Source organism: Crinia signifera, chromosome 4 (assembly GCF_055691185.1).
Source record: "Crinia signifera chromosome 4, ASM5569118v1, whole genome shotgun sequence".
NCBI classification, from domain to species: Eukaryota; Metazoa; Chordata; class Amphibia; order Anura; family Myobatrachidae; genus Crinia; species Crinia signifera.
In genome coordinates, this window is record NC_139220.1 from 317,768,058 (window position 1) to 317,795,973 (window position 27,916).

At 46.5% G+C, this 27,916-nt stretch overlaps 1 protein-coding gene across 3 annotated transcripts in view; it reads left to right on the top strand.

Moving 5' to 3' along the window:
• Positions 1–27,398, top strand: part of LOC146075906 (uncharacterized) — a 149,031-nt gene extending 121,633 nt beyond the window's left edge. For 2 of the 3 annotated variants that reach the window (XM_083185592.1, XM_083185591.1), the window contains exon 3: positions 4,424–7,331. In XM_083185592.1, the coding sequence (XP_083041718.1) occupies positions 4,592–6,397 (1,806 nt within the window). In that variant the 5' untranslated portion in view covers positions 4,424–4,591 and the 3' untranslated portion in view covers positions 6,398–7,331. Of the gene's footprint in view, positions 1–4,423; positions 7,332–26,124 lie in introns of those variants that run through there. The other variant, XR_014473655.1, reaches the window with a different exon arrangement.
• Positions 27,399–27,916: the final 518 nt, after the last annotated feature.

The window sequence follows — 27,916 nt, forward strand, 5'->3', positions numbered from 1 at the left end:
GCCAGGAGCCCCGGAACCCCAGGACCAGCCCCGGAACCAGGACCAAGGCCCCGGAACCGGACTCTTCTGCCCTGGAGCCCCGGAGGACGAATCCAGGATCCAGGGACCGACCTACGGGCTCAAGGTAGGTAAGTATCAGTGTGTTTTGTGTGGTGTATTAAAGTTTTATTTCACAGGGTGTCAGTGTGATTTTGTGCACTATTTTTTACACTGCAGAACTACAAGTGCCAGCGGGCACTTTAATGCCCTGCATGCTGGGACTTGTGGTTCCCCAAGTCCCAGCATGCGGGGTAGGCTTGCTGGGACTGATAGTTCGCCAGTGTAAAACAATAGTTTACATTCTTTTTTTTACACAAAGCATCAGCTCCATGCCCACAGCCCAGGGGCATGGAGGACAGCCCCGGACTATCAGCATGGGCTGGTAAGTCCTGGAGGGGGGGGACCCCTTCATTGGGGGGGTCCCCACTTCCCCAGGACCCCTGCCCATGCTGACCAGCCAGGGGGTTAATGCTTTGGCCGGGGGGACTTGTATAAAAAGTCTCCCCCCGGCTGTGGCATTACCCTGCTGGCTGGTTGTGTCCGGTGCTGGTTCTTAAAATACGGGGGACCCCTAGTCACTTTGTCCCCCGTATATTGGGAACCAGCGCCGGACCTTGAGTCTGGTGCTCGTTTCATAAAATCAAGGGGACCCCTATTTGTCGGGGACCCTGATTTTATGTCACCAGCACCGGCTCAGTGAGCCCGGGGCTGGTTACACTCGGGCGGGGGACCCCGCGCTCTTTTTTTTTTTTATTTAACCATTTATTTTATTTTTTACAGCAGAACCCTGCACGGAACATTGCGATCTGTGCAGGGTTCTGCCTAATTCGCCTAACAGACCCAGGTCTAAAATAAGTGCGATAATTAGTCACTTAAATAATGCGATGTGCAAATGCGCATAGCATTAAATAAGCGACTTGTATACTTTTCTGTGCGCAAACATCTGGATGCGATAAAAATGCGAATTAATCTCGCATTTTTATTCACCAGACCTTTACGCACAAAATATGCGATTTCAGCCCCTGTGCGCATCCCATTAAATCTGTGATTTAATGGGAAAATGCGATAGCGCCATTTTGTGGTCTAATTACCGCAAAATCGCGCTAATCGCAGAGCATAGAATGTCACCCAGTGTGTACGGCTTTTTGCCGTCCGGTCAAAACCGTAGTGTGTGAAACTAGCCTAAGGGAGCAGTGTGTCCTGGATGAGAAGTGTAGGATAGCAGGATGAGTAGTGTAGGAGAGCAGTGTGTGCAGGCCATGTAGTTTAAGAGAACAGTTTGTGCCTGGTGAGTAGTGTAGGAGAGCAGTATGTGCATTGCAAGTAGTGTAGGAGAGCAGTGAGAGCGGTGTGTACTTGGGAGTAGTTTAGGAGAGCAGTGTGTGCTTGGGAGAAGTGTAAAAGAGCAGTGTGTGCAGAGAGAGCAGTATAGTAGAACAGTTTGTGCAGGGGGAGTAGTGTAGAGGAGCAGTGTGTGCTTGGGAGTAGTGTAGGAGAGCAGTGAGTGCAGGGCGATTAGTGTAGGAGAGCAGTGTGCCCTTAGGAGTAGTGTAGGACAGCAGTGAGTTCAAGGCAAGTAGTGTAAGAGAGCAGTGAGTGCAGGGGGAGTAGTGAAGGAGAGCAGTGAGTTAAGGGAGAGTAGTGAAGGAGAGCAGTGTGTGCAGAGAGAGTAGTGTAGGAGAACAGTGTTTGCATGGCGAGTTGTGTAGGAGAGCAGTGTGTACATGGTGAGTAGTGTAGGAGAGCAGTGTGTGCATGGCGAGTAGTGTAAGAGCAGTGTTTACTTGCGAGTAGTGTAGGAGAGCAGTGAGTGCAGGGCTAGTTGTATAGGAGAGCAGTGAGTGCTTTGGAGTAGTGTAGGAGAGCAGTGAGTGCAGGGCGAGTAGTGTAGCAGAGCAGTGTGTGCAGGAGGAGTAGTGTAGGAGAGCAGTTTTTGCATGGCATGTAGTATAGGAGAGCAGTGTTGGAGACCAGTGTGTGCACGGTGAGTGGTATAGGAGAGCAGTGTGTACAGAGAGAGTAGCGTAGTGTGCCCTTAGGAGTAGTGTAGGACAGCAGTGAGTTCAAGGCAAGTAGTGTAAGAGAGCAGTATGTGCATGGTGAGTAGTGTAGAAGAGCAATATGTGCATGGTGAGTAGTGTAGGAGAGCAGTGTGTGCAGGGGAAGTAGTGTAGGAGAGCAGTTTGTGCATGGCATGTAGTATAGGAGAGCAGTGTTGGAGAACAGTGTGTGCACGGTGAGTGGTATAGGAGAGCAGTGTGTACAGAGAGAGTAGCGTAGGAGAACAGTTTGTGCAGGGGGAGTAGTGTAGGGGAGCTCTTTGTGCATGGTGAGTAGTGTAGGAGAGCAGTGAGTGCAGGGCGATTAGTGTAAGAGAGCAGTGAGTGCAGGGGGAGTAGTGAAGGAGAGCAGTGAGTGCAGGGGGAGTAGAGAAGGAGAGCAGTGTGTGCAGAGAGAGTAGTGTAGGAGAACAGTGTTAGCATGGCGAGTTGTGTAGGAGAGCAGTGCGTACATGGTGAGTAGTGTAGGAGAGCAGTGAGTGCAGGGCTAGTTGTATAGGAGAGCAGTGAGTGCTTTGGAGTAGTGTAGGAGAGCAGTGAGTGCAGGGCGAGTAGTGTAGAAGAGCAGTGTGTGCAGGAGGAGTATAGTAGGAGAGCAGTGTGTGCATGGCGAGTAGTGTAATAGAGCAGTGTGTGCATGGCATGTAGTGTAGGAGAGCAGTATGTGCATGGTGAGTAGTGTAGGAGAGCAGTGTGTGCATGACGAGTAGTGTAGTAGAGCAATGTGTGCTAGGAAGTAGTGTAAGAGAGCATTGTTTGCCGAGAAGGTTGTTAAAATATAAATATGTGGACATATGTGTTCATTCAGCAACTCTTAACTATATCCATGCTTATGTTACCTTATTCTCTGCAATGTCATTCAGGACATATCATTAATCATTGAAAAGTTATTAATATATTATATAGCTGTGCAAACTGCAGAATGCTACACTTGCTGAATGACTTATCATACAGAGTATAAGACCTTCCCTTTGCCTCTAACATAGGCAGGTGTGTGTCTCATGCAGCAGCCATTTTGTCTCATGATGGGTATTCAGAGTTGATGACTTTTGTGCAAATTCTCAATCCTATTATTTACCAAACGACCGCGGACACGCAAGGCAACAAAGTGAGGAAAATAGCGAATGGGTCTAATTTGATTGACAGACCGCCACCATTTGTCAGTGGTAACTGTCCGGTTTCTTGTAGTGTCATGAATAATGCAGGCATGCCCAAAAGTTTTCAGGGAGCGTCTGTGATATTAGCTCTGGCCTCCATCAGCCGGATTCTGTTGCTCAGATGTGGTAGAATCAGACTTGATGGTGAGTGAATGAGAGGAAAGACTCCCAGATACAGTCTCTCTCTCTCTCCTGATGTACAGGGCTAGCCCAGTATATGTCCTGCACCAGACTCATGGCTCCCTGCTAGTTACACATGTCCTGCAGCAGTCAGCCCTCATCTGAGGTAAGACACTAGCGCTGCAGCCCCTGTCACTCCTCACAGATACAGTCTCTCTCCTGAAGTACAGGGCTAGCCCAGTATGTGTCCTGCTCTAGACTCATGGCTCCCTGCTAGTTACACATGTCCTGCAGCAGTCAGCCCTCATCTGAGGTAAGACACTAGCGCTGCAGCCCCTGTCACTCCTCACAGATACAGTCTCTCTCCTGAAGTACAGGGCTAGCCCAGTATGTGTCCTGCTCCAGACTCATGGCTCCCTGCTAGTTACACATGTCCTGCAGCAGTCAGCCCTCATCTGAGGTAAGACACTAGTGCTGCAGCCCCTGTCACTCCTCACAGATACAGTCTCTCTCCCTCCTGATGTACAGGGCTAGCCCCGTATGTGATTGCTTTGTGTGTACACCATATAGCGATGGTGATACATGCACTGTCCATCCTGCTTATCCTACATTAGATGCACAGATTGCTCAGCACACATCACATGTGCATCGCTTGTGTGCCGCCATGTGTGCTGAGCGATCCATGCTTTATTGTTATGTAATTATTTATATATTTTTTTATGTTTCTATTATTTAAAAAAGAAATAGAGATCCAAAACACAAAACCTGGGAGGGTGGTTTTGGCAAAACCAATCCAGAGCCAAAGCACTAAACCCATAAAATGTCCGGGTGCACACTCCTAACTGGCATCTGCTGTAGTAAGGTAGCGAGATCTGTGCTGTGCATCTGACAGCAAATAGTCCCAGCCATTTGGCAGCATACAGAAATATAAAACAATGGTCCACGACTGATATGTGTTCTATATAGAAATGTTCCTTACACAATATAACCCTGACATCACACTTGTACTACAGTATGTTAACCTTTTACATTTTACCTGTCTTACAGGACGATTGTACAACATCTTATATTTTGGGTCCAAATCCTGCTCAAGGGGACATTGTTCTCTGATCCAGCCAACTAAAGTCATCATTTCTTCTTACACCTGGACGATTAAAGTGACTTTATTTTGCGGATAGAAGAAACATTCAACAATTAATTTTTTTTATCTCGTACATGATGAACCTCACAGGAGAGAAACCACATGTGTGCTCTGAGTGTGACAAAGGCTTTACATATAAGTCACAGCTTCTCATACATCTGAGGAGTCACACAGGAGAGAAACCACATGTGTGCTCTGAGTGTGACAAAGGCTTTACATGTAAATCACTGCTTCTCAGACATCAGAGGAGTCACACAGGAGAGAAACCATATGTGTGCTCTGAGTGTGACAAAGGCTTTACATATAAATCAGAGCTTGTCAGACATCACAGGAGTCACACAGGAGAGAAGCCATATAAATGTTCTGAATGCAGCAAATGTTTTTCCCTGAAGTCAGAGCTTGTCCGTCATCAGAGGAGTCACACAGGGGAGAAGCCATATAAATGTTCTGAGTGCAGCAAATGTTTTCCAAAGAAGTCAACGCTTGTCCGACATCAGAGGAGTCACACAGGGGAGAAGCCATATAAATGTTCTGAGTGCAGCAAATGTTTTCCCCAGAAGTCACAGCTTGTCCGACATCAGAGGATTCACACAGGAGAGAAACCATATAAATGTTCTGAATGCAGCAAATGTTTTCCCCAGAAGTCACAGCTTGTCATACATCTGAGGAGTCACACAGGAGAGAGGCCATATAAATGTCCTGAATGCAGCAAATGTTTTCCCCAGAAGTCACAGCTTGTCCTACATCTGAGGAGTCACACAGGAGAGAGGCCATATAAATGTCCTGACTGCAGCAAATGTTTTCCCCAGAAGTCACAGCTTGTCCTACATCTGAGGAGTCACACAGGAGAGAAGCCATATAAATGTTCTGACTGCAGCAAATGTTTTCCCCAGAAGTCACAGCTTGTCCTACATCTGAGGAGTCACACAGGAGAGAAGCCATATAAATGTCCTGAATGCAGCAAATGTTTTCCCCAGAAGTCACAGCTTGTCCTACATCTGAGGAGTCACACAGGAGAGAAGCCATATAAATGTTCTGAATGCAGCAAATGTTTTCCCCTGCAGTCACATCTTGTTCGACATCAGAGGAGTCACACAGGAGAGAAACCATATAAATGTTCTGAATGCAGCAAATGTTTTCCCTATAAGTCAAATCTTGTCCTACATCAGAGGAGTCACACAGGAGAGAAGCCATATAAATGTTCTGAATGCAGCAAATGTTTTCCCCAGAAGTCACAGCTTGTCCTACATCAGAAGAGTCACACAGGAGAGAAACCATATAAATGTTCAGAGTGTAGCAAATGTTTTTCCCATAATGCACATCTTGTTGTACATCAGAGGAGTCACACAGGAGAGAAGCCATATAAATGTTCTGAATGCAGCAAATGTTTTTCCATGAAGTCACATCTTGTCCGACATCAGAGGAGTCACACAGGAGAGAAACCATTTACATGTTCCGAGTGCAGCAAATGTTTTTCCCATAAGTCAGAGCTTCTCCTACATCAGAGGAGTCACACAGGAGAGAAACCATATAAATGTTCTGAATGCAGCAAATGTTTTTCCATGAAGTCACATCTTGTCCGACATCAGGTGAATCACACAGGAGAGAGACCATATAAATGTTCCGAGTGCAGCAAATGTTTTCCCCAGAAGTCAGAGCTTGTTGTACATCAGAGGAGTCACACAGGAGAGAAGCCATATAAATGTTCTGAATGCAGCAAATGTTTTCCCCAGAAGTCACAGCTTGTCCAACATCAGAGGATTCACACAGGAGAGAAACCATATAAATGTTCTGAATGCAGCAAATGTTTTCCCCAGAAGTCACAGCTTGTCCGACATCAGAGGAATCACACAGGAGAGAAACCATATAAATTTACTTAATGCACCAAATATTTTCCCATAGGCTACATCTTGTTATACATCAAATGAGAGAAATGACAAGGCTGAGTCACATAATTATGGCCACCTCCTACATGTGACAGCACCGTGTACACCGTGAAGTATACTACATAGCATGCACTGGCTTGGTGGGTATATAAGGTGTGTGAAAGGCCACTTGCAGACATCACTCATTGTATGATGTGCAAAATGTGATGTTTACCAACATTCAGGCCAAGTGTGTCAGTATTTGTGAACAGAGCAGATTGTGACCTGATCACGTGCTGCTGTGGTGACTGTTTATCATTACTGGACAAATGGGAACGCTGTGCTTAACTCATGTGGAAACTGATAATCACCATGTGCCATTGATGTATGAGGTGAATCTTGGTTACAAATGTGCTTCAGGGCCTACAGACGCGCTACAGTGGAGCAGCTCACCCGCAAAATGAGCCATGTGGCTACCAGATGTAAAATGACAATTTAGTGAACACTTCTGCATTTCGGGCTCTGAAGCAAATGGATGGTCCCTGCACCTATGCAAGCAAAGATGCATTGTTAAAAAAATAATTATTTGCTCAGCAGTATTAGAATTAGACCCACGCTGATTGGGAAAGGGTTGCCTTCTATGGTCAGTCATGATTTCTGCCTCCACCCACTCACTTTGACCCGATGTCTGTCGCTTCCCGCATCACTAAAAGAGACAGTCGGGCAGAGCATTGGGAAACCTGGCAGAGTCAGAGCAGTTACATCCATCCGCGCTGTGGCTATTTCAAATGATGCGCTGGTTAAGGACTAGAAAGCCAAATGGAGCTTGCGGCCTGGCAACCTAACAGGAGACACCACTGCCTGATTGGCTGCCAGGCCACGGACTCCAATTTGTTCAAGCAAGAAACACCTGGCATTGAGCAAGTAAACCCTACCAATGAGCAAGTAGGTAAGCTGCACTTATGTGGTATAATATGTAATGGGCATTACTGTGTGTGGCATATTGTGTAATGGGCATTATGGTGTGTGGAATAATGTGTAATGGGCATTATGGTGTGTGGCATAATGTGTAATAGGCGTTACGGTCTGCATAATCCCCTGTCCCACAAATCCATGCCCTAAATGTTTGCTGCGAGTCTTTGGTGTGCACTGTTCCATTTTTTTAGAGGTGTTGGATTGTTTTGCAATGTGGGGCATAAGTTGAATTAGGGATGGTATTATGTGGCCCACATTATTCTATTTATAGGTGTGTGGGATAGGCCATAAAATTATAGCTTTCAGGGAGACGCCAAACACTTCAGCACCCACCGTGGCTTTGACATATGGGGGGGGGGGGGGCAGGGGAGAGAGGTGAGGGATAGAGGTGGGTGAAGAAAGTTCCACCACCTCTGCAGGACCTCTTCAAGGACTGGGTTTATATAAATTAGTCCTGTTAGAGTCAGGAGTGGTCTTAGGGGCACTTTCTTCCTGGGACAGGTTCTCTATTAGGACCTAGAGCTGCAGTAAAACTACAAACAGTGGTGATGGGGCTGCTGGTAGTGAGCTCTGTAATATACAGCTGTCCTGCTGGTGCCGGTACTGAGCTCTGTAATATACAGCTGTTCTGCTGGTGCCGGTACTGAGCTCTGCAATATACACAATGGGCAATATTAGGCGCTGTATCTTCCTGTTTCTTTCTTTTCGCAGTATATTCAATATCTGCGTCCTGATGTTCAGGATAGTACACTGTCAACTGACCTGTAATCAGTGCCCTATATGCACATCAGGGTTTCTTTGATTTTCAAAAGATATCTGCAGGCCATCAATTCCACACTCCCACACTCTGACTACTAATAGGATAGAACTCACCAAGGGTCAAAGCCCTATGTTCATCAAAAGGTTTCTTGAAAAAGGGCTAGTAATAGCCTGAAGCGCGTTGGTGGGAGGAGGTGGATCACCTGGAGTGCTTCTGCACAGTTTTGCTGTTTGTCATCTTCGGCTGTGGGAAACTCTCTATCCGGATAGGAGAGCAACCTATTTAAACTTGCAAAGAGCCAGGAGTATTCCCCCATTTTTGGACTTTTTAGCGTATTTTATTGGAGTGTTGGTGCATGCAATAAAGTGTATAACTTTACCAACTGGATTGGACATCGGTGATTCCTGGGGTGCACGGAACCTGTTCCAAAAGAAACCTTTTGATGAACATAGGGCTTTGACCCTTGGTGAGTTCTATCCTATTAGTAGTCAGAGTGTGGGAGTGTGGAATTGATGGCCTGCAGATATCTTGTGAAAATCAAAGAAACCCTGATGTGCATATAGGGCACTGATTACAGGTCAGTTGACAGTGTCCTATCCTGAACATCAGGACGCAGAGATTGAATATACTGCGAAAAGAAAGAAACCGGAAGATACAGCGCCTAAGATTGCCCATTGTGTTTGCTATATTTTGTTCAAGATCTCAGGAGTCTTGGGGTGAAACTGGGGCTGCAGTATCTGGAGCGCGGTCATTATTCTATCATTTTGTTACTCTGCAATATTCATCTGTTCTGCTGCTGCTGGTACTGAGCTCTGTAATATACGGCTGTTCTGCGGCCGGTACTGAGCTCTGTAATATACAGCTGTACTGCTGGTGCCAGTACTGAGCTATGTAATATACAGCTGTCCTGCTGGTGCCGGTACTGAGCTCTGTAATATACAGCTGTACTGCTGGTGCCAGTACTGAGCTCTGTAATATACAGCTGTCCTGCTGGTGCCGGTACTGAGCTCTATAATATACAGCTGTACTGCTGGTGCCGGTACTGGTAGCGGTATTGAGCTCTGTAATATACAGCTCTTCTGCTGGTGATGGTACTGAGCCCTGTAATATACAGCTGTTCTGCTTGTGCCAGTACTGAGCTTGGTAATATACAGCTGTTCTGCTGCTGGAACTGGTGCCAGTATGGAGCTCCATATTATACAGCTGTTCTGCTCGTACCTGTACTGAGCTCTGTAATATACAGCTGTTCTGCTGGTGCCTCTACTGAGCTCTGTAATATATATAGCTGTACTGCTGGTTCCGGTACTGAGCTCTGTAATGTACAGCTGTTCTGCGGGTGCGGTACTGAGCTCTGTAATATACAGCTGTTCTGCTGGTGGGTGCCGGTACTGAGCTCTTATAATATACAGCTGTTCTGCTCACGCTGGTACTAATCTGTGTAATATACATCTGTTCTGGTGATGTCGGTACTGAGCTGTGTAATATACAGCTGTTCTGCTGGTGCCGGTACTTAGCTCTATAATATACAGCTGGTCTGCTGGTGGCAGTACTGAGCTCTGTAATATACAGCTGTTCTGCTGGTGCCGGTACTAAACTCTCTAATATACAGCTGTTCTGCTGGTGCTGGTACTGAGCGCTGTAATATACAGCTGTTCTACTGGTGCCGGTACTGAGCTCTGTAATATACAGCTGTACTGATGATGCTGGTACTGAGCTCTGTAATATACAGCTGTTATGCTGGTGCTGGTGCTGAGCTCTGTAATATACAGCTGTTCTACTGATGCCGGTACTGAGCTCTGTAATATACAGCTGTACTGCTGGTGCCAGTACTGAGCTCTTTAATATACAGCTGTTCTACTGGTGCCGGTACTGAGCTGTGTAATATACAGCTGTTCTGTTGGTGCCAGTAATGAGCCCTGTGATATACAGCTGTTCTGCTGGTGCCAGTACTGAGCTCTGTAATATACAGCTGTTCTGCTGGTGCCAATACAATGCTCTGTAATATACAGCTGTTCTGCTGGTGCCGGTACTGAGCTCTGTAATATACAGCTGTTCTGCTGGTGCCGGTACTGAGCTCTGTAATATTCAGCTGTTCTGCTGGTGCCAGTACTGAGCTCTGTAATATACAGCTGTTCTGCTGGTACTGAGCTCTGCAATATACAGCTGGTCTGCTTGTGCCAGTACTGAGCTCTGCAATATACATCTGTTCTGCTGGTGCCGGTACTGAGCTCTGTAATATACAGCTGTTCAGCTGATGCTTTACTGAGCTCTGTAACATACTGCAGAGGCGGGTTGTGGGTACTGTTGTCCAGGGCCCTGGGCTCTGGAAGGTCCAGCAAACACCCCCCCACCCTCCTCAACTCTCTCTGCTGTGCTGCCTATTTTTTCAATGCAGAATGCCAGCCGCCAGTTAAAATGCTACACTGGCTTTTGAGCGACTCAGAGCTTGTTTACCATTAGCCCAGTAATGGGGAACCTTTGGCCCTCCAGCTGTTGTTGAACTACACATCCCAGCATGCCCTTCTACTCTTTTGCTATTTGGTAATGCTAAAACTGTTACAGGGCATGCTGGGATGTATAGTTCAACAACATCTGGAGTGCCGAAGGTTCCCCATCTCTGCGTTAGCCAATCAGAGCAGCTGCCGGTACACAAGCTCTTTTCTCTTTCAATGGTCCTGGTGACACAGCTCAACACTGGGATGTAGGAGGGTCCGAAGGAGCCAGGCACCTATCCTAAAGCTTTAGAGGGTAGGCTCCTCCCCTACTGCATCCCGGACTCTTCAGTTCGTGTTAGGTGCCCACTGGAGTGGGTGCTATTCTAAAGGGCTGCGGGAGCAGCCGAAGAATTAGAGTAGTTAGGGTTTTTTATTATTTTATTAACTTTTAACTCTAGCTAGGTAGGCACAGTGTGAGGATTCTCATTAGTGAATCCTCACACTGCTAGCGCAGCAGGAGCTGACAGAAGCGCGTCCTGTCAGCTCGCTGTGCACAGGGGAGACGCTGTCTGGCCTCCCTGTGCAGCGCTTACAGCTTCTTTTAAGAAGCTGCCTGGGCTCCGGAGCGCTCTGAAACCGGCTTCACGCTAGGTGGGGATCATGGGGGACAGGCGCTCCATGATGGCGGTGGCCATTTTCTGCGGAGCTTACACACTGAGCTCCTATTATGAGAGGACAGCAGTGTGTTACAGGCATGTTCCAAGTAGTCCCCAGCCGAGGGGGAGATACTGGAACTAGGAGATCCTACTAAGGGAGCGGCTGTCTGGGGGTGGTTGGCGCCAAAAGTCATGGACCCCGCAGCAGCAGGGACTTGGTCTCTTCCCTCACTCTGTTTTGGCGCCATTCGGAACGCTTGCAGCGGAGCTGAGCTGGCTGACAGATCCTGACAGAGTGTTTGGATTTCCTGGGCATCGTTTCCCCGCATTTGAAACTGACAGACAGATAAGTGGCTGGGTGCATTGACTCTGTATAAACGCTGTTGTACATTGAATGCACTGTGTGGTTACTTTACATCATGTCTGAGCAACAAGCTGTGGTTTTGGGGGAGGGAGCCCTTAATGCATTGAGCGCTTGTAATGTATGTACACAAAAATTTGTACCTGAGCAGATGGCCAAGGGGGGTTTGTGTATTGCTTGCGCTGCTGTGAGACCCATGGGGAGTGAACCCCAGAGGGTAGAGCAAATTGAACCCGCGTGGGCTAGTGCCCTGGGAAGGTCTGTTAACGCTTTAGTGCAATTGCTGGACAGAGTGATGTCTTGGTAGATTCTAAGAGATCTATGCCATCATCTCAGCAGTCCTCTGGCTCCTTGCCTCTGACCCAGGCAGACCCTGCTTTCCTACAGGTGATGCAGGATACTGCAAAGGGGATCAACAGGTTTAGTGACTTGCTAGACAAGATTGATGTTGATGCTGTGGGGACCCCTAAAAGGTCTTACTCGGTGCCTTTAATGGTGGATGAAGAGGAGGGAGCATATGCAGACATTCCCTGGGAGCAGGGTGATGATTATGAGGATTCCTCAGCCGCAGTGGTGTAGGATTTGATTACTGCTGTTAAACAGGCTTTAAAATTGTCTGTGGAGGATAAGACTCCTGCTAAAGGTGTATTTAAACGGCAGCGTAAGGAAGCTGTTACCTTCCCTTCAGATGAAGGTTTACAGGATTTGTTGGAAGGGGCTTGGAAAGCGCCCGATAAAAGGCTGCAGATGCCTAAGAGATTCTTAAGTCTGTACCCCATGCCTGAGTCTCATGCGGAGCTTTGGGAAAAAGTTCCAGTGGTTGATGCTTCTGTGGCACGTACTGTATTACCAGTGCAAGGGGGGGGCAGCTTTTAAGGATCCTGTGGACAAAAAGCTGGAGGGTAACCTCAAAGCTATATTTGAAGGGGTGGGATACACCCTACGTCCCCTGATTGCTTCAGCCTGGGTCTCTAAGGCCATGATTGAGTGGGCAAATGATTTGTGCACGATTTTACATGCTGACCCTTGTGTGTTGCTGCTTGCGGAGAAGCTTAAAGCAGCCACAGAGTATGTGCTAGAAGCTGAGGAGGAGGCTCTCAAAATGGCTACTAGAGTTTCCACAGTGTCTATCAATGCCAGGAGAGTGCTCTGGCTTAAGGCTTGGGAGGCAGATAATGAGTCTAAGAAGGCCTTAGAAGCATTAGCTTTTAAAGGAAAGCTGTTATTTGGCTCTGAGCTGGAAGAGATTATTAAGCAGTCCACAGGTGGCAAGAGTACGTTCCTGCCTGCCCCCGCAGCCAAGCAGACGTCAAGATTTTCTGCTTTTAGGCCGTCCTTTCAGCCCTCCCTTTCGAGGACAGTCATTTAGGGGAAAGTTTCAGTCCTCCAGGGGTAAAGCCCCAAAGTCAAAATTTGGTTCCTTTCATAAGAAACCTAACACCAAAGGAGAGGACAAACCCTCCGCATGACTGCCAGGGGATTTGCCCGGCGGTGGTCAGGGTGGAGGGGCGTCTGTCACAGTTCAGGGACGCATGGACATTGCTAGACCAGGATTCCTGAGTATTAGACATTATAGCCCAGGGTGGGGGGGGGGGGGTGCAAATATGAGTGGGCAGGGCCAACCCGTATTGCACAGTTATTCTGGCGCTGTTGAAAAAAGTATTAAATATGGTACATACAAGCTAATGTGTATTCACCATATATATATGGTTTAATGTTACTAATCCACTGCTGCTGCAGATGGTTTTATATGAGTTCACTAGAGCTCATATGAAGATGCAAGACAGAAAAAATGGGGTTTTAAAACCACTTTGCGCTGCTAGTGGATATATTGTGTAGAAATACCACCGGACAGAATGATACTGGACACACTGTTCAATATATGAATTGTTTATAGAAAAAATATATCAGAAATACATAAAATACACCAACAATTTGTACAATAATATACAGTAATAAAAATACCTATATGGCCATATATGGGTCACGTTTGCAAACTTTAAAAATGAAAACTCCGGAAAAAAGTCTCCGCCCCTTGAGACGAAACGCGCCAACGTCACTGGTCACGTCACGTCTGCAAACCTCCGTGTTTCCCTTCCCCATCGCCTACTACACGAGCTGGTCTGCCGCGGTCTGTGAAAACATCTGATCCACCGTCATCTGGCAGCAGCGAGTGACTACAAGTTAGCGGTCGAGGTCTTCCTCCCGCCATTCGGCTCCTACTCCAGCCGCTCACACCGTGATACCTCCGTCAGTCATTGGACTCCGGGTAGAGCTCCACCAACCTTATAGCTCCCCACTCCATCTCGACATTGTGGCCGGGTTGAGCCTGCAACCATCGGAAGCTCCCCGCCATATACACCCCCTTAATTCCATCTACGGAGGGTGAGATATTCATTACCTGCTATCAGTGTCATTTATGACATCATACTTATTCATACTAACCCGCTATTTGAGCTTTATCTGACTGAGCTACATCTGACTGTGCTGCTGGCTTATTTGCCTCAATCCCTTTCCACCCCTCTCCCTCCCCCTCCTGCTTATGCATTCAACTGCCACCAATGACTGCAACTAATCCTTAATATCAATGTACTCCGGAGTTTTCATTTTTAAAGTTTGCAAACGTGACCCATATATGGCCATATAGGTATTTTTATTACTGTATATTATTGTACAAATTGTTGGTGTATTTTATGTATTTCTGATATATTTTTTTCTATAAACAATTCATATATTGAACAGTGTGTCCAGTATCATTCTGTCCGGTGGTATTTCTACACAATATATCCACTAGCAGCGCAAAGTGGTTTTAAAACCCCATTTTTTCCATTATAGCCCAGGGTTACAGAATTCCCTTCAAAGGTCTTCCTCCGAGAAGATGTATTCCCACAACACTACCAAAGGAGGCTCGGCTCCGTATAGCCCTCTTGGGAGCGGCTCACTCTCTGTTAGAGAAGGGGGTGGTTATCCCGGTTCCCAGAGCGGAGTGGAAAAGAGGCTTTTATTCCACTCTGTTTCTGGTGCCCAAACCAGACGGGTCTTTCAGACCAATTCTGAATTTAAAGTCTCTGAATGTCCATTTGTGGGTAGACCATTTCAAAATGGAGTCTCAACGCACGGTCAGTGCTACTAAGCCTGGACCAGGGAGAATTTTTGGCATCCATGGATGTCCAGGACGCGTTCCTTCATGTCCCTATACACCCAGAACATCAGGCTCTGTTGAGGTTTGCGATAGGAGACCTGCACTTGCAATTCCAGGCGTTGCCCTTTGGACTGGCCACAGCACCAAGGGTATTCACCAAAATAATGTCTGTAATGGTGGCTGTGCTTCGGCTGAGGGGAATCACGGTGATACCATATTTGGACAACCTGCTGTTCAAAGCGGAGTCAGCAGACATGTTGCAGAGTCATTTGGCAGAATCCATCAGTTTTTTGCAGGCTCACGGCTGGCTTTTAAACTTGCAAATGTCTCAGTTGGTGCCGTCACAGAGACTCCAATTCCTGGGAGTGGTTCTGGATACCCACTTACATCGGGTATTTTTACCAGAGGCAAAGGCCAGGGATCTGGCTGCCTTGGTCCAGGAGATTCTCGGCTCTCGGAGCACATCAGTATGGAGGTGCCTCAAGTTGCTGGGGAAGATGGTGGCGTCTTTCGAGACGTTGCAGTTTGCCAGGTTCCACTCTCGGGTGTTCCAGTGGAACATTTTGACGACTTGGTCAGGAAACACGCAGACCATGAAGTCAGAACAGATAGTGCTGTCTTCGGAAACTCGATCCTCCCTGAAATGGTGGACAGAGGTGGATTCCCTTCAGTGGGGTCGGTCCCTGCAGTCCTGGAGCTGACTGGTAGTCACTACCAACGCCAGTCTCAGGGGCTGGGGGGCAGTAGTCTTGGACTTGCGTCTGCAGGGCTTGTGGACTCCAGAGGAGTCTGCCTTACCGATCAGCATCTTGGAACTGAGAGCTGTGTGGAAAGTGATTTCTCTGGCGGGAGACAGGTTACAGAGGCTCCCTTTAAGGATTTAGGATGACAACCTCACAGCTGTGGCGTATCTGAATCACCAGGGAGGCACACGCAGCAAACTGGTTATGTGGGAGGGGTCCAGAATCCTCTTGTGGGCGGAACAGAATGTTCCAGCATTATCAGCTATATTCATACCAGGAGTGGAGAATATAGAGGCCGACTTCCTGAGCAGGGAGGAGCTGATGGAAGGGGAATGGAGCCTGAACTCACAGGTGTTTCACCAGATTACACGGAGGTGGGGAACCCCGGATGTGGACCTGATGGCATCCAGGTTCAACCATCAGGTACCCAGGTTTTATGCCAGAACGAGGGACCCACTGGCAGAATCAGTGGATGCCATGACTATCCCCTGGGAGGGGAATCTCCTTTATGTCTTTCCACCATTTCCAATGCTGGCAAGGGTGTTGAAAAAGATACAGGCCCAGGCAAGCCCAGTGATCTTAGTGGCCCCAGATTGGCCAAGGAGGTCCTGGTACTCGAGGCTTCAGAGATTGTCTGTGGACTCGTGGCGTCTACCTCTGAGGTCAGACCTGCTAAAACAAGGACCATTCAACCATCTGGATTCAGCCTGGCTGTTGAAACCGCCATTTTGAGGAATAAAGGATTCTCAGAGGCGGTGGTTAACACAATGATAAAAGCCAGAAAGTCAGTGTCTTCAGCGAATTATTATAGGGTCTGGAAGACCTATATTCGATGGTGTGAAAGACAGAAGTCACACACATCACGCTTTAGATTGGCAAAAATGTTGGAATTTTTGCAGGATGGCTTTTCCTCCGGGTTAAGCCTTCAATCACTAAAAGTACAGATCTCGGCCTTGTCTATTTACTTCCAAAGAAGGATTGCATTATTACCGGAAAAACAGACCTTCCTGCAGGGGGTGTCTCGGTTGAAACCTCCCTACAAACAACCAGTAGCACCATGGGATTTATCTCTGGTGTTGGAGTGCCTTCAAAAGGCGCCTTTTGAACCATTAAGGTCGGCTGACCTTAAATTCCTTACGTGGAAACTGGTATTTTTGTTGGCAGTGGCGTCAGCAAAGAGAGTATCGGAGTTGGGAGCATTATCATGCAAGTCTCCCTTCCTTATATTTCACGATGATAGGGCTGTCCTTCGGACGGTACCCCAATTTTTACCGAAAGTAGTCTCTGCTTTCCATCTAAATCAGGAGATAGTTCTGCCTGTGTTCCAACCCCCAGAGGGTTCGAGGAAAAGGGACAGATTGAGAAATTTGGATGTTGTGCGCGCCTTGCGCATTTATGTGGACAGAGTTAAGAGTGTCAGAAAGACTGATACTTTGCTAGTTTTGTATGACATACACAAAATTGGTTGGCCTGCTTCTAAGCAGACCATTGCTAGGTGGTTGCGCTCTGTTATAGCGTTTGCATATACTAAAGTTGGTAGGCCTGTACCGGCCAGGATTAATGCGCATACCACCAGGTCGGTTGCCACCTCTTGGGCGGTTCGACATGGGGCAACAGCTGAGCAGGTTTGCAGGGCTGCAACTTGGTCATCTGTTCATACCTTTGCCAAATTCTATAGGTTCCATGAGTTCGCGTCGGAGGACGCATCATTCGGGCGAGCAGTAATGAGAGCTGCAGACCTGAGCGTACTCACCCAAAGGACCGGCTCTGGAACGTCCCAGTGTTGAGCTGTGTCACCAGGACCATTGAAAGAGAAAAAGGGATTTTTGTAAGAACTTACCGTTCGAATCCCTTTCTCTGATATGGTCCTGGTGACACAGCGATCCTTCCCTTACGCTCAGTAAGTATGCCAGGTTCATGATGTTTCATGTTATATGGTTAAAAGTTATTTTTGGAAAATGTGCATATAATATGTGCAGGCGTTTGTATTGAGTTAATGTATTCCAGTGGCTTTGAAAGATTGAACTGAAGTCCGGGATGCAGTAGGGGAGGAGCCTAACCTCTAAAGCTTTAGGATAGGTGCCTGGCTCCTTCGGACCCTCCTACATCCCAGTGTTGAGCTGTGTCACCAGGACCATATCAGAGAAAGGGATTCGAACGGTAAGTTCTTACAAAAATCCCTTTATTGGCTCACCAGCCGGTGCGGCATTTTAATTGGCCATGGCATCAGCCAACCGGTAACAAACACCGGTGGTGGAGGGAAGGTGCAGCATGGCCCTCCCGGGCTCCTGGGATATGATAGTAATAGACTGTGCTGGACACTCTGGTCCTCATTCTGATACTTTCGGTCCCATATGCATTTGCACGGGGGACAGATGGTTGTGCTCTGTGCAGGGCTTCTGTACCGTGATGCTCACACAGAGGCGGGTGTGGTGGCAGCACTCCGACATGAGAAGGCCCAGTGTTCCCTTACAAATGCTGGGCATTCCCACTGACTTATATTTGTGAGTCCTGGAGAAATCATTCAATGGTCAGGTCCATCAAAGGATTTCTCCAGCAGTGGGCACGTGTGAGGGGAGGTGTGTTCATAACACATCCCCTTGCATAGTTGTGAGGGGATACGGCGGTGCGGCACAGCAACTGCTCGGTAAGCTGCGAGCTTCATATCTTACCGAGCAGATCAGAATGAGGCCTCTGTTTTTTAGTTGCAATACCGAACGCACATCGGAATCGCAAGCCCTCGTAACACTGGGCGATTTTGGCTAACCTTCCTTACAATTTTGGCGATGGCCCTTATTCAGATCTGATCGCAGTACAAATTTGTTCTCAAAATGGGCAAAACCACATGCACTGCTGGTGGGGCAGATGTAACATGTGCAGAGAGAGTTCAATTTGGGTAGGGTGTGTTGAAACTGAAATCTAAATTGCAGTGTAAAAATAATGCAGCCTGCACAGAAACAAAATAACTCACATAAATCTAACTCTCTGCCATGTTACATCTGCCCCACCTGCAGTGCACATGGCTTTGCCCATATTGAGAACAAATTTGTACTGCGATCAGATCTGAATAAGGGAGTGAAGAAAGTATATGTGACTGAAGGTTTGCGCTTTAGCAGCTTTGAATGATCAGGGGACTCAACGGACACCTGCAGCCCCAAGCGAAATGGAAAAAAGGGGTTATGAGTCACCCGAAAGTTCAAAGCGCCATAATAAACAAAATGGTGAAAATATGAAAAAATGTGCTGAAAATGGAGGAAAAGTACTTCCCCTTCTAGATATCCATATCCTCCAGGGTATAAATGAGTCCAGAACACAGATTTTTAAGGAAGATGGACCCAATTTTGGGACCAGCACTCCCTGAGAAACCAATACACATTTAGAGCAAAATATGTTTATTGAAAGTTAATTAAGCATAGTAAACAAAGTTGCGGTACAGCAAGATGATACCATCAACAACATCATGTAGTGTAACAGAGTATCGCAGGAGGGGGGACATATAGAAACGAAGGGGGAGAGAGGGAATTAGTGAGTGAAGGTAAGGGTTAGATAGGAGGGGGGGGGGCAGATCCGATACATATCAGCAAGTACAATTAAATCACATACAGAGAAGATAATATACATATATTTTGTTTTGGGTGTAGATGTGCCAGAACCTGGGGACATAGTAACTTAAACAGAGTATAGCTAAGGCAGTGTGGAGGGGATAGACTCTAGTGCCGTCCCGTATGAGGGAGAGTCTTTAAAGGTTAGCCACATAGCCCAGGTATCTCTGAAGGAGTCGTATTCATCTGCAGCAGAAGACACGATATCCTCCATATCCATATACATATCTATTCTATGGAACCACTCTTTGGTTGTTGGGGGAGAGGAGGATCTCCAACGTACCGGAATAACTGCCTTTGCTGCGTTGTTTAAACGGCATAAAAGGGATTTTTTATATCTTGGGATAGAACCAGACGAATAGTGGAACAGCCAGAACAGGGGGCTTGAAGGAACCGCTTCACCCAGTATCTTTGTGGACATAGAGATTACACTGTTCCAGTACGGTTGTATTGAGGGACAGTCCCACCAAATATGGAGGGGGTTTCCGGGGCCCAAGGAACAGCGCCAACAAATATTGGGTATACCTAGTCCCATCTTAGATATAGTATCTGGACATCTGTACCACCGCGACAGTAATTTATATTGTGTTTCTACTACCAGTATGCTGGGGGAACAAGCGTGGGAAAGTTGGAGGATTTTTTCCCATTTGGCATCTGTTAGGTCAGTCTTCAGGTCCTCATTCCACCTTTTAGAGAAGCAGGGGAGATCATGACTAGCGTCTTCTAAGAGGAGGTTATAGATCTTGGATATAGGGCGGGAAGGTGTCTCTGCAGACGAGCACAAGTGTTCAAAGGAAGTTAAAGTGGGGGACCGAGAGGCAATGGGATCTAATGACGACATAAAATGGCGGGCTTGTAGGTAACGCCAAAAATCACTTGCCGGTAAATTCCATTTTCTGCGCAAGTCCTCAAAAGAAATCACCCCCCCTCCACTCACCAGCTGTCCCATGCGGAAAAGACCTGCTCTAAACCACGGCCTAAATGTATTAGGCTCTAAACTCGGGGGGAAGCGTTTATCATATAGGAAAGCCATGTAAGGGGATGAGAGTGAGGAGATAGACGGAGAATTACGAACTGCCTTCCAGCATGTCAGGGTTGGGCCTATAGTGGGGTGAGATGAGCTGGGGAGGTGAAGGAGCCATGGGATAACATTAATGGGGAAGGGTAATGAGTGGTTTTCAATTTGAACCCATTGTTTAACGGTGTGCAATCTGGACCAATCTAGTATTCTACTCAGCATGCAGGCCTGGTAGTACCCACGGACATTTGGAAGACGGACACCGCCTGCCTTTTTCTGTCTCTGTAATAGGGATAATTTCAATCGGGGTCTCTTACCACCCCATATAAAGTCTCTAATCGAGGTCTGAACATCTCTGAACCATTTGGGGGGGATTTTAATTGGCAGGGTCTGGAGAAGATAGAGAATTTTAGGGAGGGAGTTCATTTTAATTATGCCTATTCTGCCGAACCAGGAAAACGGTTTTGATTTCCAGGCCTTAAGATCTGATCGTAGTTTGATAAGGAGGGGGGTGAAATTGAGGTCAAATATTCTCGAGAGGTCGCTGGAGAGAGTAACCCCTAAATATTTAAGATGAGAAGTATGCTAGGCAAAGGGGAATGCGGACTTGAGTCCTAGCATAACAGCAGGTGGGGCAGAGATGTTCAAGGCCACCGATTTACTAAAGTTTATTTTGAAGTTGGATAGGTCGCTAAAGGATCTAAACTCTTCCATCAGGCTGGGGAGGGAGATTACAGGGTTCATAATTGTGGCAAGAAGATCGTCCGCGAACAATGCAAGTTTATATTCGTGCCCAGAGAGAGAGATCCCACTTATATTCGTGTTCAACCTAATTGCCCTGGCCAGAGCCTCTATACATAAAATAAAAATTAAGGGGGACAGTGGGCATCCTTGTCGAGTACCATTATTAATAGTAAATGAGTCTGATAGCGAGCCGTTAATCCTTACTCTAGCAGAAGGGGAGGTGTATAGTGCTAAGATGCACTGTAGGCATATTGGACCTAGTCCCAGGTGCTTAAGTACACTCTTCATAAAACCCCAGTCAACTCTGTCAAACGCCTTCTCGGCATCTGTAGATAGGAGAATTCCGGAGGTATCAGTAGAGGAGAGATGGTGTATCAGACTAATTATCTTCGAGGTGTTATCTTTGGCCTCACGACCGGGAACGAATCCCACCTGGTCACTGTGAATAATGGATGGCAAGAAGTGCTTTAGTCTATTTGCTAGAAGTTTTGCATAAAGCTTCACATCGATATTAAGAAGGGAGATAGGGCGATAACTAGGGCATAATGAAGGATCCTTATCACCCTTCGGGATGACCGTGATGTGTGCCTCTAGGGATTGGGATGAGAAAGGGTGGTCGTTTGAGACTGTGTTGCAGGCCCGTAAGAGTATAGGGGGATTAATTTGTCTTTAAAAGCTTTGTAATATGAGATGGAAAACCCATCTGGGCCTGGACTTTTTCCAGAGGGGGAAGTTTTAATCGCCTCTTCCAACTCTGTGGCAGAGAATGGCCTCTCGAGATTATCTCTGATCTCATCTGTCAATACAGGGAACCCAATTTTTGTTAGGTATGATTCTATATGGCTTTGTTTTTCCTTAACGTTCTCGAAGGCTGTTGATGCAGGCAAGTTATATAAGGAGGAGTAATAAGCGCAGAATGTCGATGCAATTGACTCTGTGTCATGTACTGTTCGCCCTTGAGTATCCTTAATGGATGAGATGAAGGAAAGGGCTCTCTGGGTGCGTAGTGCTCTTGCAAGCATTTTACCTGGCTTGTTCCCCCAGCGATAAAATCGATTGCGACATTTTCTGTACGTCAGTTTTACTTTGACCAATAGTAATTTATTAAGAGCTGATCTGGCGGCAGTGAGTTCCATAAATGCAGCGGAGGAAAGGGAGGCTTTATGTGTGGATTCTAAGAGTTTAATTTTTTGGAGGAGGTCATCAATCTGGCCCTGCCTTTGTTTTATCAGGAACGATCCCAGTTGGATACATTTCCCACGTATAACGCACTTATGGGTCTCCCAGATCGTCAAAGCAGAGACGTCAGGGGTTACATTGTGATCTATATACAGATCTAGCGTGTCTTCCAATTGAGATTTGCAAAAGGAATCAGAGAGGAAAGACTCGTTGAATCGCCAAGTGTGGTGTTTTGGAGTCGTGGTCCCTAAAGAGATATCTAGGAGAACGGGGGCATGGTCGGACCAGGTGATGGGGCCGATGGAAGTGTCTTGGACCATATGTAGATGGCTATGGCCTAGAAGGAAGTAATCTAATCTGGAGTAAGATTTATGTGTAACCGAGTAATATGTATAGTCTCGGTCGGTGGGGTGGCCTATTCGCCAAACATTGGACAGCTGGTGAGTGTGGAGCAAGCGTCTTATCCCCTTAGATCGGGAACCCAAAGTGGTGGTTGGGGGCGGGGTAACATCCTGGAGGGGGTCTAAGGCCCAGTTGAAGTCACCTCCTATCACTAAGATCCCCTGCTTAAGCGAACTAATTGTGTCTAAGACCCTCCCAAGAAAGGCCGCCTGACCCTGGTTCGGGGCATATACATTGACAATCGTAAACATTGTATTATAGACAGAGCAAAGAAGTAACAGGCATCTTCCCTCCTCCAATATATGTACTTGTACATCAGAAACTGGTACGTGTTTAGCAAATAAAATTGCAACACCTTTGGATTTAGAGTGTGGGTAGTTGCAATAGTACGTAGTGGGGAAGTAGTGATTACTGAGACGGGGGGTTGATTCGGCCTGGCGAAAGTGGGTCTCCTGAACTAGGACTATGTCTGCTCTTTCCCTATGAAAGGAATGAAGAGCCTGGGTTCTTTTTTCAGGGATATTGAGGCCCCTTGCATTAATAGATATAATACGTAAATTTACTGCCATCTGGTCGCATAAAAGAGAGTCGGATCAGAAAGATAGACGTGGAAGGGTAAGAGGGAAGGGAGATAGAGCGGGATGGGAGTGGGGGGAGAGAGAAGGGGAAAGAGGAGGAAGGACAAGACATCAGAATAGGAGAGAGAAGTATAGCTTAACCATAAACATCTGGTAAAAACTACAAACACATAACCGCATCCGGACATAAGGAGGGCCATAATGGCTTCCATGTCACGGAAGGAAAACATTTAGCGGTAGGGGGAAACTAGGGGGCCGTGACTCCGCCAAGCCACCTGGAGGGTCTCAGATGATGGTGGAAAAGAGGACAATCAACTGGTTCCTACCTAAGCAAAAAAAAGGAAGGGAAAAGGAACAGATCCTAGCAAGAAAAAAAAGAAAGAAATGTATATACATATACGCATATACACGTACACACAGATATATAACAGTCACATTTAAGTAGGATGAGTGCACTATAAAAATAACAAGTAGTATCTAAATGGGTAGTAGAGGCAAATAGTTATGTGCGCACAGGAAGTGCCAATTTTTAGCAATAATAATTACCACCCACTGTCCCGTCAAGTAGGATCTTGTGTTTGAGGAGATGATGATGATCCTCTGGATTTTTTCGAGTAGTTGACTTGATGCCATCTCCCTCTTTTGGAAGTGTTGGAAGGAAGAGCATTCGGCAGGTGGAAGGCTTGCCAATCAGGGAGAGAGATGTTGTCTAGGCCCAGACTGGAGCAGAAGTTTGGCAGGTCAGCAGGAGAGCGCAGAGACAGTAGGTTGCCGGCATTTGTGACTTGAAGAGAAAACGGAAAGCCCCACCTATATTTGATATTTGATTTTCGTAGAGCATCTGTTAGAGGTTTTAGCAATCTTCTTTGTTGAAGTGTACGCCACGAGAGATCTTGATAAATCTGCACTCGAGTTCCATTGAACTCGACCGCCTCCAGTTGGCGTACTTTTTGAAGTAGTTCTTCTTTTTGGGAAAAATAGTGAAAACGGCATATCACATCCCTTGGGGAGTCAGATGCTGGGCCCTTAGGTTTGAGGGCTCTGTGGGCTCGGTCAAATTCAATAGGTGTTTCGGGGTCTAGACCCAGTATTTCTCCAAATATCTTGTTGAGGGCATCTATGATTCCAGATGGAGGAACAGATTCCGGAAGACCTCTCACTCTGACATTATTTCTACGCCCTCGATTGTCCAAATCTTCCAGTCTCTCTTGCATCGTTTTCAGGTCAGCGGCCTGTTGTGAAAGTGCCTCCTTAATAGAAGTGAGTTGGTCGGAATCATTTTCTCTTTCCTTCTCCAAAGAAGCAATTCTTGTCCCCATAAGGGTGACATCGGCTTGTACTGTAGCAATCTGAGATTGGAACGAATCTTGGAGGTGGGATTCAAGCGCTTGTAGGTCTTGTTTGGAAGGGAGCGTTCGAACATGTGATAATACTTCTCCAATTTCGCTTCTTAGTTGCGACATTTGAGCTTGGAGATCTTTAGCGGGAGGAGCTTGGGCCATCTCGGGAGGATCAGCCAAGGTTGTTTCAGTGGGGGAAGCAGATAGCCGGTCTGTGACTTGAGAGGTGGAAAGATAGGACCGAAGATTGGTTTGTGAGGCGTTAGGTGTCGAGCGGGAGTCTTTACCCTGTGTACTCTTCCTGCCTCTGCCCATTAGATGTGTGTGAAATTTCCAGACTGGGTCATCTCGTTAGGTAGGACCATTAGGCGGTGTGTAGACGGAGGTCACATTCCCCTATATCATGGGCCTGGCATTAGGGATAGGTCATGATTACATAGTGGTGCCACTAGTAGGGGTCTTTTATATGAGGTTATGTTGCTAGAGGCGTTTCAGAGAATCTTTGGATCGGAGGGAAAGGTCCCAGTAAAATGCACAGTAGGGTTGGGTACCGGAGAGGTAGGATTGGTGTACTGTGATGGAATGTCTGGGGGACAGACAATAGAGCAGGTATATTACATACACTGTGTGTACGCCTTTATTGGTAGAAAAGTACCGTCCCAGGGCAACCCCAGGTAGCAGGGGACAGGATGGGAGTAATAGTTAGTGTTGCTAGGGTTAGGGAGCCTGGGGGATGCTTCTGTGTAGCACAATCAGATTTTGCTGGGATTGCCTCTACCAAGATGGCCGCCGCGGCCTGTCAGGCCTGGTTAATGCGCTGTGAAGTGGCTGAATAAACTCCCCTGGGCAGGTCCCCTAGCAAGGGGAAGGTCACCTGGAGGTCTGGGCAGCGTTGGCAACACCAGATGATCCGTCTGTGGCCCTTGGGATGGCTGTCCGGTGGTCCGGGAACGGGTGCCCCACGCCCGGGCTCCAGCAGAAATCGAGGTCCCGGCTTGGTGCCGGCAGTAGGCCGCAACCTGCAGGGACGTGGATCTCCGTCCCCCGGCTCCGCAGCTGCTACCCCAGGCGCTGGAGGAGGTCAGCGGGTTGTTAAGACAGGGTAGGGGCTGTTTGGCGGGTGTTGAGGGTGATTTTGGGGTGGCAGAGGGTTGATTTTGTGGGAGCGCTGTGAGGTGAGCATCTTCCCTCGGTCCCGGCCAGGCCACGCCCCCCCAATACACATTTATAGGAAGGCCCCAAATTTAAAGTCAAAGTTAGTGTCCAGTGCGTACATGACAGGTGAAAAAAACGACAGGGTTTCCACAGGTGTGGGTGCTGCCTGAGTTGTAGAAGCATTAAATCCAATGGAATAACAAAATATAATAATATTAATATAAATGGACAAGAGGTCGTGATAAAAGACATCATAACGTGCCACACAAAAAATGTAATTTATGCCATACAATGCAGTTGTGAAAAATATTACATAGGAAGGACTTCACGACCACTGAAGGTACGAGTCAGTGAACACTTGAAAAACATTTAAAACGGTTTCGAAACGCATGCATTATCCTCTCACTTTAAATTAATACATAATTGCTCCAGCTGTTTTATAAGATTATTCCTGGGATTGAAGGTTATAAAGGAAAATGGGAGACATGGTAATACGGCAAAAATGCTGGCAAAGGAGGAGATGAAATTTATACATGGACTCAAAACCCTTGTCCCTTCGGGATTAAACAAGGATTTCGAGCTCAAGTGGTTCCTGTGAGGATTTTTGTTTGTTCTGTTTTTCTGTCACTAATTATATTTTTCCGTCTTTTAGAATAAAACAATCAAGCAAGAAGTTTTTCTTAAAATATATGCATGCCATCTCATTGTGAGTGATGTCACCTACATCTGGTCCCGGATGGGTGAACGTCTCCGTTGGAACGTGTTAATATCTGTATATATATGATTTGTGATTGTAAAAATATTGTAAAGCTGATTTGGAGTGTTTATTTAACAACTTTTAATATGCAAATTAGTGTAATACTGAAGGATATTACAAACTGTATATACTGTAGTAAATGTATTATTAATTATGTACAATTATTTGCATTCCCCTTTTTTGTGAAGCGATTTGTTTGCTTTAAGGAATACATGCTGCTGCTGACACGCAGCATGCGTTCCAATTCAGTCCCACCATAACATCATGCACAGTGCGTTTCATTCTCCAGGCTTTGTACAAGAAACCATTAAGTTGCTCTATCACAGAGGATCTAGGCACCACAGCATCACGCTCTGTGCACCTGTGCGCCATATAGAAAGGGCGGTGACACGCATAATGCGTTCCATTCCCCGGGATTTGCACCGGACATCAAGAAGTCTTACATTTTCAGAGGATCTGGACATTTCAAAAGGTGCGCCTCACTGTTCGCCAGTAGATAATGCACTGCGTGTGATCTGCGCATTCTATCCCTTTTTTTTACACTCATATTCAACCCGTTATTATCACTTCCGGGTATCGGTGGAACGCAAGGCGTTCCACTGCGGCGCCATCCTTTCCCCCAAACACTGACAGCATGATTTTAGCGTGTCAGTACTCACAAAAATTCACCTTTTTATATGTTGATCCCTTTAGTTCGATTACTAGTAGCAAACATCCCGCTATTGTTAGTAATATGTGTAATTTTGAATGTTGTATTATGTAATGAATATTCAGGATGTGATGTCACTTCCGGTATTTTTGATTGGAGCACCACCACATAAATATCGAGAAGCCTGCTACAGTCCCCATGTCTTGAAAAAGGCTCCAAGTGAGCCGAAACGCGTTGACCAGGGGACTGTTTTTTTCTTGCATCCTGAAGCCCACCAGAACCACGGAGGTAACTTTTGGATTCCAACACCATTCACTCTGTCCGGACTTTACCATCTACTGCTGTGAGTGTGTTGTGGTTTCTTTCCGTTTCATCCTGGTTTCTGGGGCTCAGTTTTCCTCTGTTTTAAATTTTATGTTTTTAGAAAGTTTTTTACAGTGGTCTTTATTGTAAATGTCTGTTGAAAAAAAATGTTTTAGCCCAACTATGGGTTTTGTGTAATAAATAACCTTTTTATACACCTACTCTCCAATTTTTTTTGGACTACCAAATGTACCCCATATTTGAGGACTAAAGGACTAAAGAATCCTTAAAGTAAAAGATACCCAGATGTGCATGGTTCCTGCTTCTGACACCGTGAGTGTGGTACGCCATCTATGTGTGTTGTTGATCCTTAAAGATACCTTTATGAGTGTTTCCACATTCATTTGGATGTGAGTAAAGGGTACGCCATAGACCTTTTTCTGGTCCCACATTCTTTCGGTCAAGTAAAGATACCTTTATAAGAGTTATCCCCTCCTATCGAGAGTGAGTAGGGGTACGCTCTCTCCACATAAATATTCAATATAAAGATACCTTTATGATCTTGTAACACCATACATGCATGTGAGTAGAGGTACGCCCCTGTAGGATCTTTACTACCATACGGAAAAGAAACCTTTATATGTTTTAGTTGCACCTTTTTCGTGTGAGTGGGGTACGCCATTTGATGTACAGATAAAGAACAAGAAAGAATAATAACAGGATTACTAGTGTGAC